The 16,958-nt window shown below is 40.4% G+C and overlaps 1 protein-coding gene across 1 annotated transcript in view; it reads right to left on the reverse strand.

Moving 5' to 3' along the window:
- Nucleotides 1-343: 343 nt before the first annotated feature.
- CTR9 (CTR9 homolog, Paf1/RNA polymerase II complex component) overlaps nt 344-16,958 on the reverse strand; it is a 38,153-nt gene continuing 21,538 nt past the window's right edge. The window contains exons 14-25 of the mRNA XM_029582747.1: nt 15,699-15,884; nt 15,480-15,567; nt 13,330-13,478; nt 12,784-12,900; nt 11,091-11,236; nt 10,162-10,233; nt 8,948-9,083; nt 6,653-6,796; nt 6,077-6,225; nt 4,604-4,698; nt 3,691-3,805; nt 344-2,610 (exon numbers count right to left, since the gene is read on the reverse strand). Of these exons, the coding sequence (XP_029438607.1) occupies nt 2,196-2,610; nt 3,691-3,805; nt 4,604-4,698; nt 6,077-6,225; nt 6,653-6,796; nt 8,948-9,083; nt 10,162-10,233; nt 11,091-11,236; nt 12,784-12,900; nt 13,330-13,478; nt 15,480-15,567; nt 15,699-15,884 (1,812 nt within the window). The 3' untranslated portion in view covers nt 344-2,195. The remainder of the gene's footprint in view (nt 2,611-3,690; nt 3,806-4,603; nt 4,699-6,076; nt 6,226-6,652; nt 6,797-8,947; nt 9,084-10,161; nt 10,234-11,090; nt 11,237-12,783; nt 12,901-13,329; nt 13,479-15,479; nt 15,568-15,698; nt 15,885-16,958) is intronic.

Raw genomic sequence — 16,958 nt, forward strand, 5'->3', positions numbered from 1 at the left:
CTAGGTGTTCCCCCAGGACAGGGCTGGGTAACACTGTCACACGTTGTGTCACAGGGAAGCTGGTTTGTAGGGTACATTTATTTATTTTATTTATTTCGAGGCTTTTTTATACCGAAGTATAGCGGGATGCCTTCACTCCGGTTTACAGGATAACAACTTATACACATTGGTGACCAATTGGTAACATGGTTTGGAGATGATACTAGAATCTTGATGCAATAGAATTCATATTTGTGACCATCCATAATCAACCTTGCAAAAAAAAAAAAGCTACATCCTATTCATACGATACCAACTATGGCGTCACATCATTCCAATATCAGGTCTTGCCCAGACCAAGAACAATCCTACATGGAAGACATTTATTGCTCAGGAAAGAAAACCTGTACACGTGATGCCATACAAGACTGTGAATAATTGTAGTTAATGTACATTATAGATTTGGATGAAAAACTTGCAGACCTGTATCGCTGTCACAATTACAAGAGAAAATAGTTTACACTAGAAGAAAACTAATCCCATGAGAGCAGAAAAGCCTAGTAACACGCTGGTCCCAGAACAGAACACATTACATGTAGAATAGGAGCTGGTATTAAACCATAGGCATCACTTGATATGGTAGAGACATTTAAACAGCTCCAAGGTTTCCATGCATAGGAGGCAAGCCTTTTTCAATGGGAATGAGGGGTCATGGGATGAGGGTGAAAGGAGTAATCTTCGGAAATATTTCTTTACAGAGAGGGAAGAGGATGCATGAAACAGCCTCCCACTGGAGGTGGTGGGAGACAAAAACAGGACCTGAAATTCAAGAAAGCCTGGGATAAACACAGGGGACCTGTGAGGAAGGGATGGAATTGCGTAGCTAAAATTAGTTGGACGGGCAGACTGGATAGGCCATATGGTCTTTTTCTGCCGTCACGTTTCTATGGCTCAAAATGCCACTTCCAGAAAATAAATACTTTTACTATCTGGATTCTTATTTTAGCAGCAGTGAACTGGAAATCTAATTCTATTGAGGTATTATTGCGATAGCTATTTTTTTAAATAGCTGGAAGTCCCCCGAGTTGGAGTACTTTTAATGTGTTGAAAAAGGGGGATTACAAGTTAACAGGCTGGGAATTGACAGACTAATTCAAGGCCTATCTCTACAAGTGACATTCACTGCGAGCTCACTTCATCTCTTTTAAACTCAGGTATCCATTTAAGGCCAAGGTATCGAGGGAGGGATTCATCATAACGCCACATCATTTGTTAGACAGTACCATGGTTTATGGAATAAGTTTCAAAATAAATACATTACAGAAATAAAAACCTGGTAATACAAACTGTTTAGTTATTTTGCACACGTGGATAGTTATTCCATTTTTTATATTAATTTACTTTAAAAAAACAAACAAACCAATTAATGTGAACATGTTCTCTTACAATGCAGCTGACGTCTCTACCAAGGCTGCAATGGGCTCCTATAAAATATGGCACCGGATTAAACCAGCATTTATGGTCAGAGGATGATAAGCATCAAACCTCTGCCACTGAGGTGTTAACAGTCCAAAAGCCTAGGGATCAAAGCTCCACCAAAGGAACGACGAGATCACAAAAATCATTTCACAATGGTAAAACCTCTTTCCAAAATTCGATTCGCAAAGTAGATGCAGAACCGTAAGAAAGCACGGATAGCGCACACAGATTTTTTTTTTTTTTTTTTAACAGACAATTGATAGCTTTCTGGCATTTTTATTTCTTTCTTTTGCAGTTTATCTACAAGCATGTAAAAAAAAGCACTCATAACACAAACTTCCTACTTGCACAAAAAAAAAAGTGTGTTTGCTGGCAACATTTAAGGATTACGTAACAGATGACATCTTTTTTTTTAATACATAAAAACAATCCATGGTGACCGTCTTTTACAATAGAACTTTAATCTGGCACCAAGCGTGTGTAGCTTTCTGTCTTGAACTATTTCAGCTGTTTTTCGTGACAGAGTTTTACTGCTTGGACCAGAGCCTATGCTGCGTAGAGACCAGCCTAACTTCTGTCATAGTGAAATTTCCCTCTGTTTTACAAGTTACAAAACTTCCCTACAACATCACAGGCATTCTGTTCACAGTTTCTGATTATAAATGTTGGATCCTATTTTTAAAGCACGAGAATGATGATTATTTACAATAAAATACAAGACCCGCAATCTCCCACATCTAATCGCTATCGTCAGAGCCGTGCTCCGACCGTTCGTTGTTGGACAGCTCCTGTTCGGATTCGTTGCCAGAGCCTCTGCCGGAGCCCTCGTTATCAGACTCCCTGTCGGATTCTCCTTCAGAGCCAAGAGCGGGGGACCTGGGAGGGGATGCATTCTCAGACCCCACGGAGCGGCTTCTTTCTGATCGCACGGAGGGATTGTCAGATTGCTCCGAATCTGAGCGCTGCCTCTTACTGGCCCAGCCCTGGTTGTCCGAATCCTCATCTGAGGGGCGGGCGCTGGATCTCTGAGGGCTGGCCCCCTCGCTGCCCGATTTGTTCCTGTTGTCGTCGGAGTCGCTGTCCGACATCACGTGCTTCTTGGGCTGCTGTTCATTGTCGTTCTCAGAGTCACTATTGCTGTTCTTCGCAATCCTGAAAAAAAAAAATAAATTAAAAAAACCAACTCTTGCGACCTGAACAATTTTGAAGCTGCGTCACATCTTGGCATAGAGAAACTGCAAAAGGCAAATACAAATTTGGTAAAACTGACAGTTTCAAAATGTGTCTGTGGTCGGATCACAATTTCTGAGACAATATTTTCCACTTCTTCCTAAGTGGGCATAATTTTCCATGGAGGTTTAGAGGGACATTTTATTAATCAGATATGAGTCACGTCTGTCTAATATTCTTATTTTTTGTTTTTGTTAAAAAGGGAGGGGGGGATGTTTATCTGCTAAATTTGCTCATTTCCTTTAATCATAATGCCCATTTATTAAAATCACCACGTGCTATCTTAATTGTGCTTCCCCCAACATAAATCTATGAAAGCACCACTTACAAGAAAACTACCAGTCCTCAAACCCAGACTAAAACAATGCTGTAAAAACAGTTTTGGTGATCATCAAATTCTCCTTGTAATGCAGACATGCATTCCAGGTCAGGCCATGCTTATTTCACAGTGTGCTCTGCACCACATCCTGGCTGGAGGGCTGGTATAATGTCTCCTTCCAGTGCGAGGGGTAATTTTGTCAGCCTGTACCTCTTTCAGGCACCTAGGGGCACTTTCTTGCAAGAGCAAAATTCAGCAACCTTACTTAGCCTGGTTTTACGTCATCCGTATCAGGACATTTTAGTCGTTTCCTTTCAGAATTAAAATAACGTGTTCTAACCTTTACTCTATGTGTTTGCTTGATTATTTTTCTGCTTGCATTACCTCCTTCATCAAAATTCTTTTACCTTTTTTTGTTTTTTTTCGCTAGCTTTTTCCCTTCTCTCACATTTTGTTTGACATTGCCAAGACTCCCCGACTGTTCTCCTCTTTAATCCTCGTCCATCCAATTTCCCACCTTCCATCCAGGCTGATCAAATACGTAATCCTTAGCTTTACTGTATACATTTTTGGCTCATATAATCCACTCACCGTTTTTAAACTTCTAAATACTTTGCACAGACATAAAACTATAATATAAAAAAACAAACAAACAAAAAAAAAAAAAACCAACCAGCACCTACCCATCATCAGCAATTTTGAGTTTGTCGTCATCAGAAGAAGAGTCATCACTTGAAGAAATGATAGCCTTTGATTTGAATTTACCTTTTGCATTCTGCTGGCGTTCTGGCTTACGCTAAAAAGAAATTAAAAACTATATCTTGATCTCCAATAATCACAAAGGCAATGAAAGGTGTAAGCTGCGTATGCTTCCATTCCTTCTGTTAATCTCTCATGTTGTGCACAGAGTATTCTCCCAGTACTCAGAAAGTTGCATTTGTCGGTATTAAATTCAGCTGAATTATAGCTAGAACGCACTTCCAGCAAACAAGAGCGCCAGTTCGAAATGGAAAATAAAAATCTTTTGTAAGCCCAACCTCACTGCTTCAGCCAATATGCAAGCTAAAATTCACTAAATTTGCAGGAGGTAGAAATTAGTTGCTATCAGGTTTACCGGGGTCCTGAAAACCTGACCCAGTGATGGCGCCGTCGTCTTATGGAATACTCATGATAAAAAAAAAATGTCAAACGCTGTGGGGAAAAAAAGTAGCAAAAACCTTGAGAAGACACAGATGCACTCTCTGAGGTAATTAAACTCCTTTATGTAGCATTTTTAAATAAACAGGACTTGGCCAAAAAAAAAAAAGGGTTGAACAGTAGAGGGCATGGGAAACCTTCAAACCATTTCATTTCATGGATTGTACGACCAACAGGCATCATACAATTTATAATTAATGTAAAAAATAAAAATAATTTAAAAAAAAGAGTGAATGACTGGAAAATTCATTGCTGCTATTTCAATAAGTAGAGATTGAGACAGTTATTATCTGTTTGACATCTACACTGTGGAGATCTCCTGTTTATAGGGAAAACCTAAACCTTAACAAAAGCCTACTCTCAGCAGCTCCCTGTACAACCAAGGTCATGACGTTTACCTTTCTTTCTTCTTGCGTTCAACTTTGGTCTGGCGTTTTTTCGGTCTCGGAGCATTTTCCTCATCATCATCGGATCCGTTGTCTGCTTTCTGAGGTCTGATAAAATAGCAAAATAAGACTTGTGGGAGATAAAAAGCCATACTCTACATCTTGCCTGTTTTTAAGGGTATAAAATCAGTAACATACATACAGAATTCAGTACAAAGTTTTATGTCCAATTCACAAACCATTGAGTTATGATAAAATAGAATGGCTAAACGCATCGCTTCACATTCATACTCCACAGCGTAACCTGTGGTCAGGTAATAAAGGCTTACTAACTATCCCAGCTCCCAGATCAGCACAATTGAACAGAGTGAGAGAGAGAGAGAGCTTTATCTTTGGCTGGACCAAAACTGTGGAATTCGCTACTGATTGAACTAAGATTAGAAGTTAACCTGGTTATTTAAACAGGAGTTCGGAGAGTATGCATGCCAATCTTATTCTTAAATAGATTTTAGGAGAAGCAATTTTATATACGATGTTAGGAGAAGTTTTTCTAATATCTGATATAGTGAAAATGAGGCTTTATTTTTTATTATGTGAATTTTATGTACTTTGATTTTATGTACTTTATTTTTTAGTTTTATATGCATTTGATATTATCTTTTTATGCTATGTATGTTTAAATATGATTTATTTTCATGTATTAAAACATGGCTATTCAAACAAGCCTTCCAAGAGTTTTAACCTAAGGATTATATACCCCCTTTAATATAAATATCTAGTTAATTGTATTATCTCTGCTCTTACTGTTCTGCTTCTTTAACTGTTTAAATTTTAAGTTTTATTATTTTACTATTTTATTTGTTTTTATTAGTTTATTATGAAACTTTGTATTTACTTCTCTTCATTTAATTTTGGAAATGCAAATATTTTTAAATGAATATTTGTTAACTAATGTAAACCGATGTGATATGTTCTCATGAAACTTTGGTATATAAAAATTAATAATAAAATAAATAAATGTTGTGAACTGGTATGACTGATTCAGAATATCTGTATATAAAACAAAATAAATAAATAAACTTACATAATTGATTAGTATGTGCTGACTGTGACACCATGATACACAATGTTCCAATCCATTTAAAGCTAAAATTGATTAGCACAATGGGGAAAAATACACAGCAGCTTTATCAGCTGTTAAGGTAGATCAAGCGCTGCTGCTTTTCTTAGAAATAAGGTAACAGTTTTGGGAGGTGCATGTTATTAAATACCTAAGCTCAATTAATAAAGACGCTGGTCATCTCTAAGATATTTTTGATAGCAATAAATTAGATTAAAAAAAAATCTCCCAAGTATACTTCCATAAAACCAACAACTCATGCTCTTCCACAGGGAAAGCCTTAAGACTCAAGGTTGGGTAAGAATCATCAGCCTGCTCAGCCCACGTTACATCTCAAGGCACAAAAATTAAGAGAGGCAACATCACCTTCTTCTCTTTTTCTTCTTTCTCTCCCCACCTTCTTCGTCACCCTCTTGCTCACTCCCGCTCCCCTTCCGCCTCCTCTTCTTTTTCGGCAAATCATCATCAGTCTCATCGTTAACAAACTCATCAAATTCCCCTGTTTTTTTGGAACGCTGCAACAAAATACACAATTGCTTAATTATTAACCAAGCAGCCCAACTGGAGCGCTCAACTCTCAGTTACAGGAATCGCCAGAGGAAGAGACCTTCACGGAAGTCTGCATCTTTAAAACCTTGTTCAACCGTATTAAAGGCATTGTCTCTGTTCAATTCTCTAAAATAAACTTCCGTTACACCGATGTATCTCCATTCAAAACGGTGCAGTCCGGGGAAAAAAAAAAGTTTATCTAAAAACAGCTACGAGCTAGTAAAATTTAAAAAAACAAAAACAAGTTCCACCTATAACTTTGCTTGCTCATACCTCTGACAAGCTGAAGAGTGTTATTCCCCCAGGGCCTGGTTTGTACCCGTTGGGGGAAAGAAGCATCATGCAATTAATAATTTAATAAAAAGCATGACCGCACGAGTCTCTGCGCATTACCCTTCCTCCGGCTCCCCTCTTCTTCTCCTTGGGTCCTTCCACTTCTCCTGTGAACGACAGGAGGCTCTTGGTCTTCTCCACGTATTGGGCTCTCTGTTCTAACAGCTTCTTCTGCTCCTCCTGTTCTTTCAGCCGCTTCTCTTCCTAAACACAATAGAGCACACGAGCAGACATCAGCTGTGAAACGTTTCTGCTGGGCTGGGGCTTGTGAGCTCCAGCATTACACTATCTGGGTAGGTTACCATGCAATTACGTGATCTCCGATATCCGTATTCCACAACACTTCAGCAACTGTTTACTAAGCACCAGTATCCTCCGACACGGACCATTTGATCATCGTTTTAATAAAGCTCGCCTTAATACAGCTAAGGAGATAGAGGTGGCGGCTGGAAGCTGGGTTCAGAGAGGGTGATAAGAGGTAATGAGGGCGGCAGCAGCAGCTCATGGGGAAGGGATGATAAGAGTGAACGGAAAAGGAAGGAAAAAGTTGGAGGCAAAATACAATGGGAAGAGTCTGGAAAGGGAGAAAGAGGCTGCAGCGAGAGAGAGCTGTGGGAAGAGAAGAGAGGCAGCGTAGAAAAGGAAAAAGTGGAAAAGGAAAGCAAATATGAGAGCTGAAATGGGGAAAGAAAAAGGAAAAACATTTCGATTCAGGCAACAAAAACTAGAGAACTCTTTGATAAAGGTAGGATTTTCGATAAAATTAACCTTTCCAACACATTAAAGTAAAGCAGTCCTATGTAAATGTATGCAAATATGGCACAGAAGATGCCACAGAATTTACCTCTGAGCTTTGACAGGAAAGTGGGAGGTTGGGAGAGCGAGATGACATTTGATCATATACTGGTTTCACATGCGGACAGGGCCTTCAAGGGAGTCAGTGAATACCCAGCCCATAGGCATCGGATATACATTGGATCGCTCTGCTCGATCCGATCAATTGTGTGTGTATGTCCACCTAGGTGGGTGGATGAGATCTGTGTATGTGTGGGAGAGAGGCCGTGTATGTCTGGGTGAGAGCCAGTGTGTGTGTGTGTGTCTGGATGACTACGAGCCTGGGTGCATGCTTGTGGACAAGAGGCTGTGTGTGGGAGGCTGAGAGCCTGTATGTGTGTGGAGGTGGGCGATAGCGTGTGTGTATGTGTGTGCGTGAAAGCGAGAGACTGTTTGGATGCGTGCGTGTGTGAGAGGAGTTTTATTATTGGATATGTTTGCTGTTTTGAAATATTATATTGGTATTTTTGGAAATTTTATAAACATTTTTTTATGAGGTTTTAATTACTGGATGTTCTATTCATCACGTTTTAAATATTTTTTATTAGTATGGTTTTATTTTTATGATTGATGTTTTATATTTATTATTTTGTGTTCATTGGTCTCTTATTTTGCCTTTGGTAAGGGTATGTCTGTGTTCTGCTAGTTTCTAGTTTCTAGGGGTCTATAGCAGTCAGTCGTTCTTTTGTCAAAAAGAAGGTGTATTGGTCTTCTAGGGCCTTATGTAATATTTGCAGTGCTGTTGAGTCCTGGGAGTTAATGTTGTGTTGAAATGGCAGATTTGTCTCTTGGGGTAAACAGGAGTAGTTTTAAAAACTTTTGTACAATATTTTTTAGATACATGTATTTCTTTTATTTTACAGGTATTTTAGGCAGCCTGGCTTTTGTTTTGTTTTCTAAATAGGTATATTGGTGTTTTAGAGCCTCATGTAACATTTGCAGTGTTGCCTTTTCGTAGGTAAGATAGATTGAGTGCTGGCAGTGAGTGCTGTTTTTGGCACAGGAAATTTAGTTTTATTGCAATTATTTATTCATGGGTCTCTGAGGGCCAAACCCATACCCATTACATGTTACAACAGGCCTAATGCCTAATGGGTTCCACGTGTCTTTTGATTCTAGGGGAGAAAGGGTGAGGGAGTGAGACTGCAAGGGAAGGAGGGCAAGATGGCAGTGCATGTGGGAGGGGAAAGGGGATGAGACAGAATCCCCTGCTATATATGTCACCGCATGCCACTGCACAAGAAGTTTTAATATAAAGTGGGCAGCAGGCACACATCACCACAGAAATTTGTTTTTAAAGCCATTGCTTCTCCAGATCGCTCTTCTACCCAGACTATCGTTTCTAACGTCTTTGATTCTGGTGTTTAGAGCACTGTCCATAGTACGAAATGGAATGCACTGGCATAAGACTGACTGGCCCTCTCTGGAGTGAAATAAACTTTTCTCTTCGCCCAGAATCCCTTAGAAGGTCTAAAGAAAGTTTGTAGAAAACACCCCCATATCAAGAAGCTGACAAGGCACCTGTTCTTTCATGAGCTTCTGCCGCAGCATCTCCTTTTCTTGCTCTTGCTTGGCTCGCAGTTCCTTCTCTTCCTCATCCTGCTTGCGTGCACGAGCCACGTGATACTGCGCCTGGCTCAATAAATCCGAGCACTGCCTGCACACATTTGTTTCAAGGGAGAAGGCCCGTTACATCACAATATAAAATGCATTTCTTCAATGTAAATATATTCAAAGTGTTCTTATCCAAAACTGGATTCATACACCATGACAAGCTAACAAAACACAAGCAGCAAGGAAATTCGTTTAGAAGGGAGGGTAAAAGTAAACTCTATAACCATGCATTTGTTTCCACAGCCTTCTGATACAGGCCACCAGCTGAGAAATCATGGGGTTTCTTTCCCCATTCACTGCTGGTGGATAGGAGCAGGCAGCGAAATTCATTACAGCAGGAAGCAAAAGTTTGCATCAGCTCTACCAGCCTGTTCACATATCAAGAGATGTAAGATTCCAGTTACAAGCTGATCACAGAAGTGAGATTAAAAAAAATATATGCGCCAATAACATTTGATTTTATGGTAATCAAAGTTTGTCTGCAGCATAAAGTAAATAAAAAAATAAATAAAGACTGTACTCAGAGGGCTCCATGCAAATAAATCCCCTTGTTCTTTAAAAGTTCAACCAAGATGTAGACAGAAAGCATGACGCTGTTTCCTTTCGGTCATAGCTATGAAGCAACAAACCTAATTACATTGCTCAAATCATCCACTTCCCCATTAAAAACTCTAAACACCAATACTACCTCAAGAAGGAAAATCAAAACGGGAAAATCTTAATTCTGTTTAAATACCAACTAAACGACTGTACAGGAATCCTTCTAACTCAGAAAGGAAGACAGTAAAGCAAGCGTAAAAAGCCTCCTGAATCCAAAAGTATGTGAGGAATAGGAATGGCCAGAAGGAGATCCGGCCACTCACGTTTTCATTCAAATCACACCTCCTGCTGAGGTTGTGCCCAAACCTCTCTTAACTATTAAATGAAAGGACTTTATTATTGGAAGTAATTGCCTTACAGCAATAAAAAAAAAAACAACCAAAAACTGAAAACCTAAAACATCCGAACAAATATTTATTGTAGGGCACTAAAGAGAATAATCTAAAGTGAGGCGTGCAAGAGGAAAGCAAGAGATGCCAATAATGCTTGGAAACTTGAGAGCATGAAAGGCTAATTCTTACCTGGCCTCAGTAGCAGCAAGAGCCAGATCAAATCTCATCTTGTCTCCTACTTTACTCAAGTAACTAAAGTATCTAAAGAAAGCACATGAAAGCAAAGGTAAGTATGAAGGGCACTTGAGATGGAGTTCAACCTGCTCGCCTACAATATCTGTCAAGTTCTGAGCTGCAAAGTAAAGAATCATTTTCCTGCTACTGCTGCCGACATGGGCACCACCCAGGCTTTCTATAGGAAAGCACTCAGTGATACCCGCTAAGTCCCTGAAAGTGTTTTAAACAATATAAGTAAATGAGACTTCCTTTGGCATTTCCATTCTAAAATAATTTCCTAGAATACTCTATGAAAAAAAAGAATTTACAGTTGAAACGAGCCTGGTGTTTTAGGTTACACAAGGCATGGGGGAACCCATTAGTGGCCGAATGGGACTGAATGACTTGGGATTCTTTCTGTATATCTAACACCCTGCCTGACGTGAAATTTCCATATGAATTAGACCCATGAGAACTGCAAATGCAGCACGTAAAACACAAAAAAAACAAAACAGGGGATAAAAGGACAAGTCACTCTTGAAGTAAAACTTAGTTTAACCATGTGCATGCTCAACATACAATCTATTTATTTATTTAAGGCTTTTCTATACAGACATTCATCAGCGACATCATGCCGGTTTACATCGAACAAGGGAGAACAACAGGGAACAGCAAACCGGGAGATACGAAAGTAATATGCATAGTGGAAAGGGAATAGAAGCATGAGTTAGTTATCATAGAACTAATACACAGAAATAAAACGGGAGAAACATAACAGTGCATAACTAATTCTAAGTCCTATTACAAGGGGTAGCCTCTAGATGGCAGCCTTTTCCTATTACGCATTTAGAGATCGCCGACCACCTTGTGCCAGGATGCAAAGTTTTACAGCTCGTCTTTACCTATGGGCTAGCTCCAGTTCTTTTACGGCATTCAGTACTTCTCTCAGGTTACTTTTCTCGTCTTTCAGGACAGAGGTTGCCAAGCGCTGCAGCACCAGGGCCACGTTAAACATAAGGACTGTATCACTGGGTGCCACGTGCCGAGCCTGGAAGAACAGCAAACAAAAGGAGGAGGAGTGGGGAACACAGCTTTAAAACAATCTGTAATGGACTTACTGAAACCACTGCAGACCAGAAAATCTCTTTATGAAACACACGAGGATAATTTTCAAAAGGAACTTTACCCACAGGAATGGTCCTTTGGAAAACGGGGCATCTGATGTGAGCGCAAAATAATGCCCACACACACTGTGAAGCTGATGTAATAAAACCCACACTAAAACTGGAGCAATATCGGGAACCAATACTGGCAGCTCGTACAGCCTGAATCCGAATTCATTCGTTTTAGTGAACATAAAAAATTGTAACGAAAGTAAACTTTTACCAGAACTAGTCCAAGAGAAAGCTTTGGACAGAGAAATTCATGAGAAATGCGAATTGATTCTGACTGCCTTTGATGGCAGCAGTCCAGCTCGATCAGCCAGCCCGTATCACTATAATTGTTCTGGGATTTCAACGACCATGCAGATTTGGCAAATCCATGTGCAGTTTAATAGACATTGTCCTCGTTAAGAAACTACAGATTTGTATTACTTTTGCCTTGGCTCGGGTCAGTAAAATCAAGCCAAAAGGCAGCAGGAATTTCGAAGGCAAATGCTGCTCTGAACCCAGGTAAAAACACGCTGCTGAAGCCGTCCTTCCCTGGGTTACAAGATAAGTAATAAGCTAACGCCCCTGCAGTTTGCGTTTAGATGCGCTAAGGCTGGGGTAGGTTCTCACCTGCATTTTAGCACGTGTTTTTTTCCACACAAAATACCAGGGTTAATCTGTGCGGAAAGATGCATGCTAAAATGCAGGTTAAAACCCTCTTTAAGGCCAGCCCACTGTATTACAACGGTCCCTGTATGCATGTACTTTCGTAGGCAAGAGGTAGTCCAGGAGGACAGGGTCTGGACAGGACTGAAGTCACTTTTTTTTTTTTTAATTTCAAAAACGTAGGCGTAGAAATTTTCTCAGCAAAACTATAGGCACCATATGTAATTGTGTGTGTGTGCAGTTTTATCTGGATAATGTTTAGAGCAAACCTGCACAGGTAAACTGGCACAACTAGGCCACACAAGAGACCGCAAATTTATGCAGCCTTTTATAAAGAAGTCACCTAAATAGAGCAATAATCCAAGCCCTTGCCTCGTATAAACACTGTTTTACCTGTGTAAATGGGTGTTTTGACGCTTGCCCGTCCTAAAAGAACCCACATGTGTCAGCAACGTGGGTACTTTCAGCTGTACATGCTCTGAGCTGTTCCCAGGGTAGTGTCTGGTCAGGGAAGGCACCGACATGGGTCTGGAATACTTTTGGTGGGGAGGAAAAAGGACCCACACAAAAAACAGGCACAGCTTTCTGCAGACACTTTTCCGTAGGCAAGAAATCAAAGCAAAAAGCACTCGCATGGATTTCTTTTGAATATTCCAGCAAATGCCATGGGTTAAAACTGCCCATGGGGGTTTTCCAAAATGCAGGTAAGTTCGATTCTCCACTCCCAATGTGTGTGTGGGCAAAAGGAGGAACGAAAACCAAAGTTTAATAAAATTACCTTCAGCAAGGTTTGCTTGCACTCCTGTAACTTGCCACATTTGAAGAGGGCACGGGCCAAATACAGCAGTACCTCTGTGTTCTGGTGCTTGTAAAACTTTCTGAGGCAGTTTTCATACTGTACGGGGAGTGAATGAATTGAACACACAAGTACAATTTAAAAACCTCCATTTCTATAGATTCGGTAATTGTTCATAAGTCTATAGGGTCAACTTATTATTTTTTATTTCTACGTCAATCGGAGACTTCTTGTCACCTTGCAAAAAAACAGTCCATGCATACAATCTCAAGCAACTCCCTACTCCATCATAATCAAGCACACTGCGGCACAGCGGTCAGGCTCTCTACTAACTACAGTTCCAACGTCTGGGGGCAAGGGGAGGGCAGTCGTCTGGATTCTCAGCTACCACAGGGGTGGACTGAAAGGGGAAGATAACCTTCACAAAGAGTGACCCCCCAAAAGAGCTCGCTACTTTCACAAGTGGGCCATGAGGAGTTCCAAATGCTCTCGTTAGCAGTTTGAAGACTTCTTAAAGGGTAGAGTTACCATCTGGACAGCACTGATGTACTGTTTCTGCTCCACGTAGATATGAGCGAGGTTTAGCCATACGTCACTGATATCGGCTGTCGCCTCTCTCACTTGAGCAAACACATCACGAGCCTCTCGGAAATATCCTTTGTGCGCCAAAACAGCTCCTTAGGGAGAAAAGAGACAGAACATGCACAATTTAAGCAGTGAGAAACTGGCCTTCCCTTTGGTCGGCATTTCCTGCATGCAGCCTATAAAACAGAGTCCAATATGATTCAACATTTCCTCATATTCCGCTCTATAGCTCTTGAGGTTTCTCACTCAGAACTGTATCATTTTCTTATTTGCCATTATTACTATTTATCATTTCTAAAGCGCTACTAGATACAGGCAGATACACATCAGACAGTCCCTGCTCTATGGAGCCTCCAATCTAGTTAAGACAAACAAGAGTCTATGTGAAAGGTATTATAGAGAAGTGGCTGGAAGTTAAAAGCTGCTTCGAAAAGGTTAGATTAGATTTCAATATGGCCAGAAAGGGAGAGCAATCAAGAAGTCTTTCCAGCCATTCGGCGAAGCAAGGTGGAAAGTGCAGAGCTGGTGGAAAGGATGAGAAGGGCACAGATAAGGACAACTTGCCTGATGAACAGAGATTACAAGGAAGGTTGAGGGAAAGAGAAGATCGGTAATGAGGAGCTGCAGAGTGAATGCATTTGTAGGCGAGTAAGAGAAGCCTGAACAGTAAGCAGAAGTGGACAGGCAGCTAACGGTAGCTAATTGAGAAGAGGGATTATTACATGGTCATCACAACACTAAAGGAAGATAAATCAAGCGGCAGAATTTTGAATACACTGCAGTGGAAATAGATGGTTTATTGGGAGGCCTACAAAGAGCAAGTTGCAGTGGCTTAATCAGGAGGCAATAAAAGCATGGATTAGCATTTTGGCAGCATGCTCAAAAAGGAAGGGATGGATTTTAGTGATGCTACAGAGGAAGAAACATGATTTAGCAATGTTTTGGTGGAGTTCAGAGGAGAGAGGGGAATCAAAAATAACCACAAAGTTACATGTAGAAGGAACTGGGAGGATCAAAGTTCCATCGGTAGAAACAGAAAAAGAGGGAAGACATTCCATCTTAACCATATTAAGTTTAGAGCAGGAGAACATCATCCAGGAGGCTGAAATTTGGGAATTGACTCAATTAAATTTCTGGTACAGAGAGGTAGAACTTGGAGTCATCAGCAAAAAAAAAAAATATGCTTCTGAAAACCATGAAAAAAGATCAAAGTATGGGGGGGGGAAAGTGTAGAAAGAAGAGAGTCCAAGACACAGCCTTGAGGGACACAACCAACAGCAGATAGGGGTGGAGGAAGAACCAACCAGAGAACACTGTATAAGTACAAAAGGAGAGGTAAGAAGAAAATGTCCTAGTGATTTCAGATTTTTAGATGCTATATCGTATAAAGCCACGTCAGAAATATCCATTTTGTATAAATGATTCAAGACACCTAATACATAGATCAAAAGAATACAATTTCAAAGCTATAGCTTCATACCAAAATAAAAATACTTGTCCTACACTTGATACAATATCAGGGATTTAAATTAGTGCAGAGGTTTTCAAAGGTTTACATATAGGATTGTGAATAAAAATTGAAAACCCGAACTAGTTTGATTCTCATATTATTGTTATTACACAGTAGATAAAGAATATCTGATTCTTAATAGTTCCCATTCATTCTGACAGAGAGAAAACAGTTCGTATATCCAAGAGTAAGAGATTCTAGGAGTTTATATTAACAATGTAAACAAAAGGACATCGGCACCACAACTTCAGTGCAGAGACGAGAGAAAAGTTACCCAATAATTATCACTCAGAGTCCTATGAGCACCAAAATAAGCCACATTCTCGGGTTTCAATTTCTAGGTCCACGTAGTTTTGAAATGCTAAGAAAAATTCTGTATACAGGAGTCAAAGCGAGATTGCTGAAGAGATAGCTTCCAACTTCGAGCCTAATTAACACTGCAACCTAACAACAACAAAAAAATAGCCCTTGCTATTTAAATCTTCTCTACTACAAACCAACGACACTTCACATCCGTGTGCACCGAAAGACTAAGACGTTCCACCGTGCTGAACCCTGAAGGGGGCGCAAGTCTCACACTCACCTATGCCATTCGCAGCGTACAGGTTCTTCGAGTCATTTCGCAGCACTTGTTTGTAAATGGCCAGGGCACGGTCTTGGTGGCGCTTTTCCTAAAGGAAGAAAAGACACAGAATTGGAATAGAAAATAATAAAAAAAATTTAATAAATAAAAAATTAAAAAAAAAAAAACCGTTCCGGTAACACGTACAACGAAACACCGCACTACAGGAATGCCAATTACCTTTTCTCGGTCCCTGGTCGGCTGATGCAAAGTCTGCAACCAGACGTTGCCCAAGGCAAGCATGGAGTAAGTGTCGTTCTGCGTGGACGGCTGCTTCAAGATGCGTTCAAATTTCTTTTGCCCTGGTCCCCATTCTTGCTTTGCCAAGTGAAGGTTGCCAATTAAGGACCACGCATCCGGGTGATCCTGAAATAAAAAAAAAAGGTCTCAACCGTCAAAAGTACTTGTTTCAGCATCAAGGTTTCCTTTACCCGAATTGCCCAGAAAAAATATAAGCATTTGTTGGACACCAAGTAATGCAAACACAGGGAATGAGTGATACGTGAGGGCAGTGGCACCAAAGCTTCAACCTCTGCTCTCAGTAAACATGTAACATTTATAAATGTTTTAATCAATATAGTATGGGTTAGGCAATAGTTTCACTATAGATCACCACTGGTCTACCTTCCTGCTTGGATGCACGTGGGCACACAGCACACACACGGTCTGTTTCCACAAAAGGCCTTTCAATGCGAAGACTTTAAGATGCAAAGTTGTTATGAAGTGAAAGGTACGACCTAATGATGCGCATAAACGTCTTTGGCTTTTTTTGATTCACCAACCCTCTTCCCTCTTCTCCCCTCTTCTTTTTCTAGGCTGGGAAATATCACAGAACTTAGAAACTATGGGCAAGATGTTCTAAAGAGTTTTCCCATTCTGTATTTGGGGAAGGGGGAACTTAGTACATGCAGCCCTATTAAATTGGAATTAAATCTGATACAACCTTAAGATAAAAAGGGGGAACCCCCTCCCCAAAAACCCCCCCAAAAAAAACCAAAACCCAGTGAAGCTGTGTTTGAAGGCTCCCAGTACTTTAGCTCAAGATCAGCAGGAGCCGTTAAAAGCTGGAACCTCAAAGCTAAGAAGGAAAAACGCTGCTGGGCCATAAAACCCCTCTTTGTTATGTATTCTATGAGTGTCCGACATGCTGATGTTTACTGAATCCGTTTGTGGCCATCACAAACATCACTGCCCCAACCAGTCAGTTAACGGCATGTGTGATGAAGTTTGCCACGTTGGTCAAACCATAGCTGCCCCTTGTAGAGTAGAAGATTTGGAAGGCCGCAGCTTAAGGAACTTCAAAGACAACGTCTATCTATAAATATTAACAGCAAGAAATTCCTGCTTGCTGGTATGGACTTCTGAAATGTTACAAAGTAAAAGAGGGGTTTAGTGTTCTTTTAAAATTTCTTGCCCAGTATTCAGACCATGAACATCTGA

The sequence above is a fragment of the Rhinatrema bivittatum genome, chromosome 17 (genome assembly GCF_901001135.1).
Source record: "Rhinatrema bivittatum chromosome 17, aRhiBiv1.1, whole genome shotgun sequence".
NCBI classification, from domain to species: domain Eukaryota; kingdom Metazoa; phylum Chordata; class Amphibia; order Gymnophiona; family Rhinatrematidae; genus Rhinatrema; species Rhinatrema bivittatum.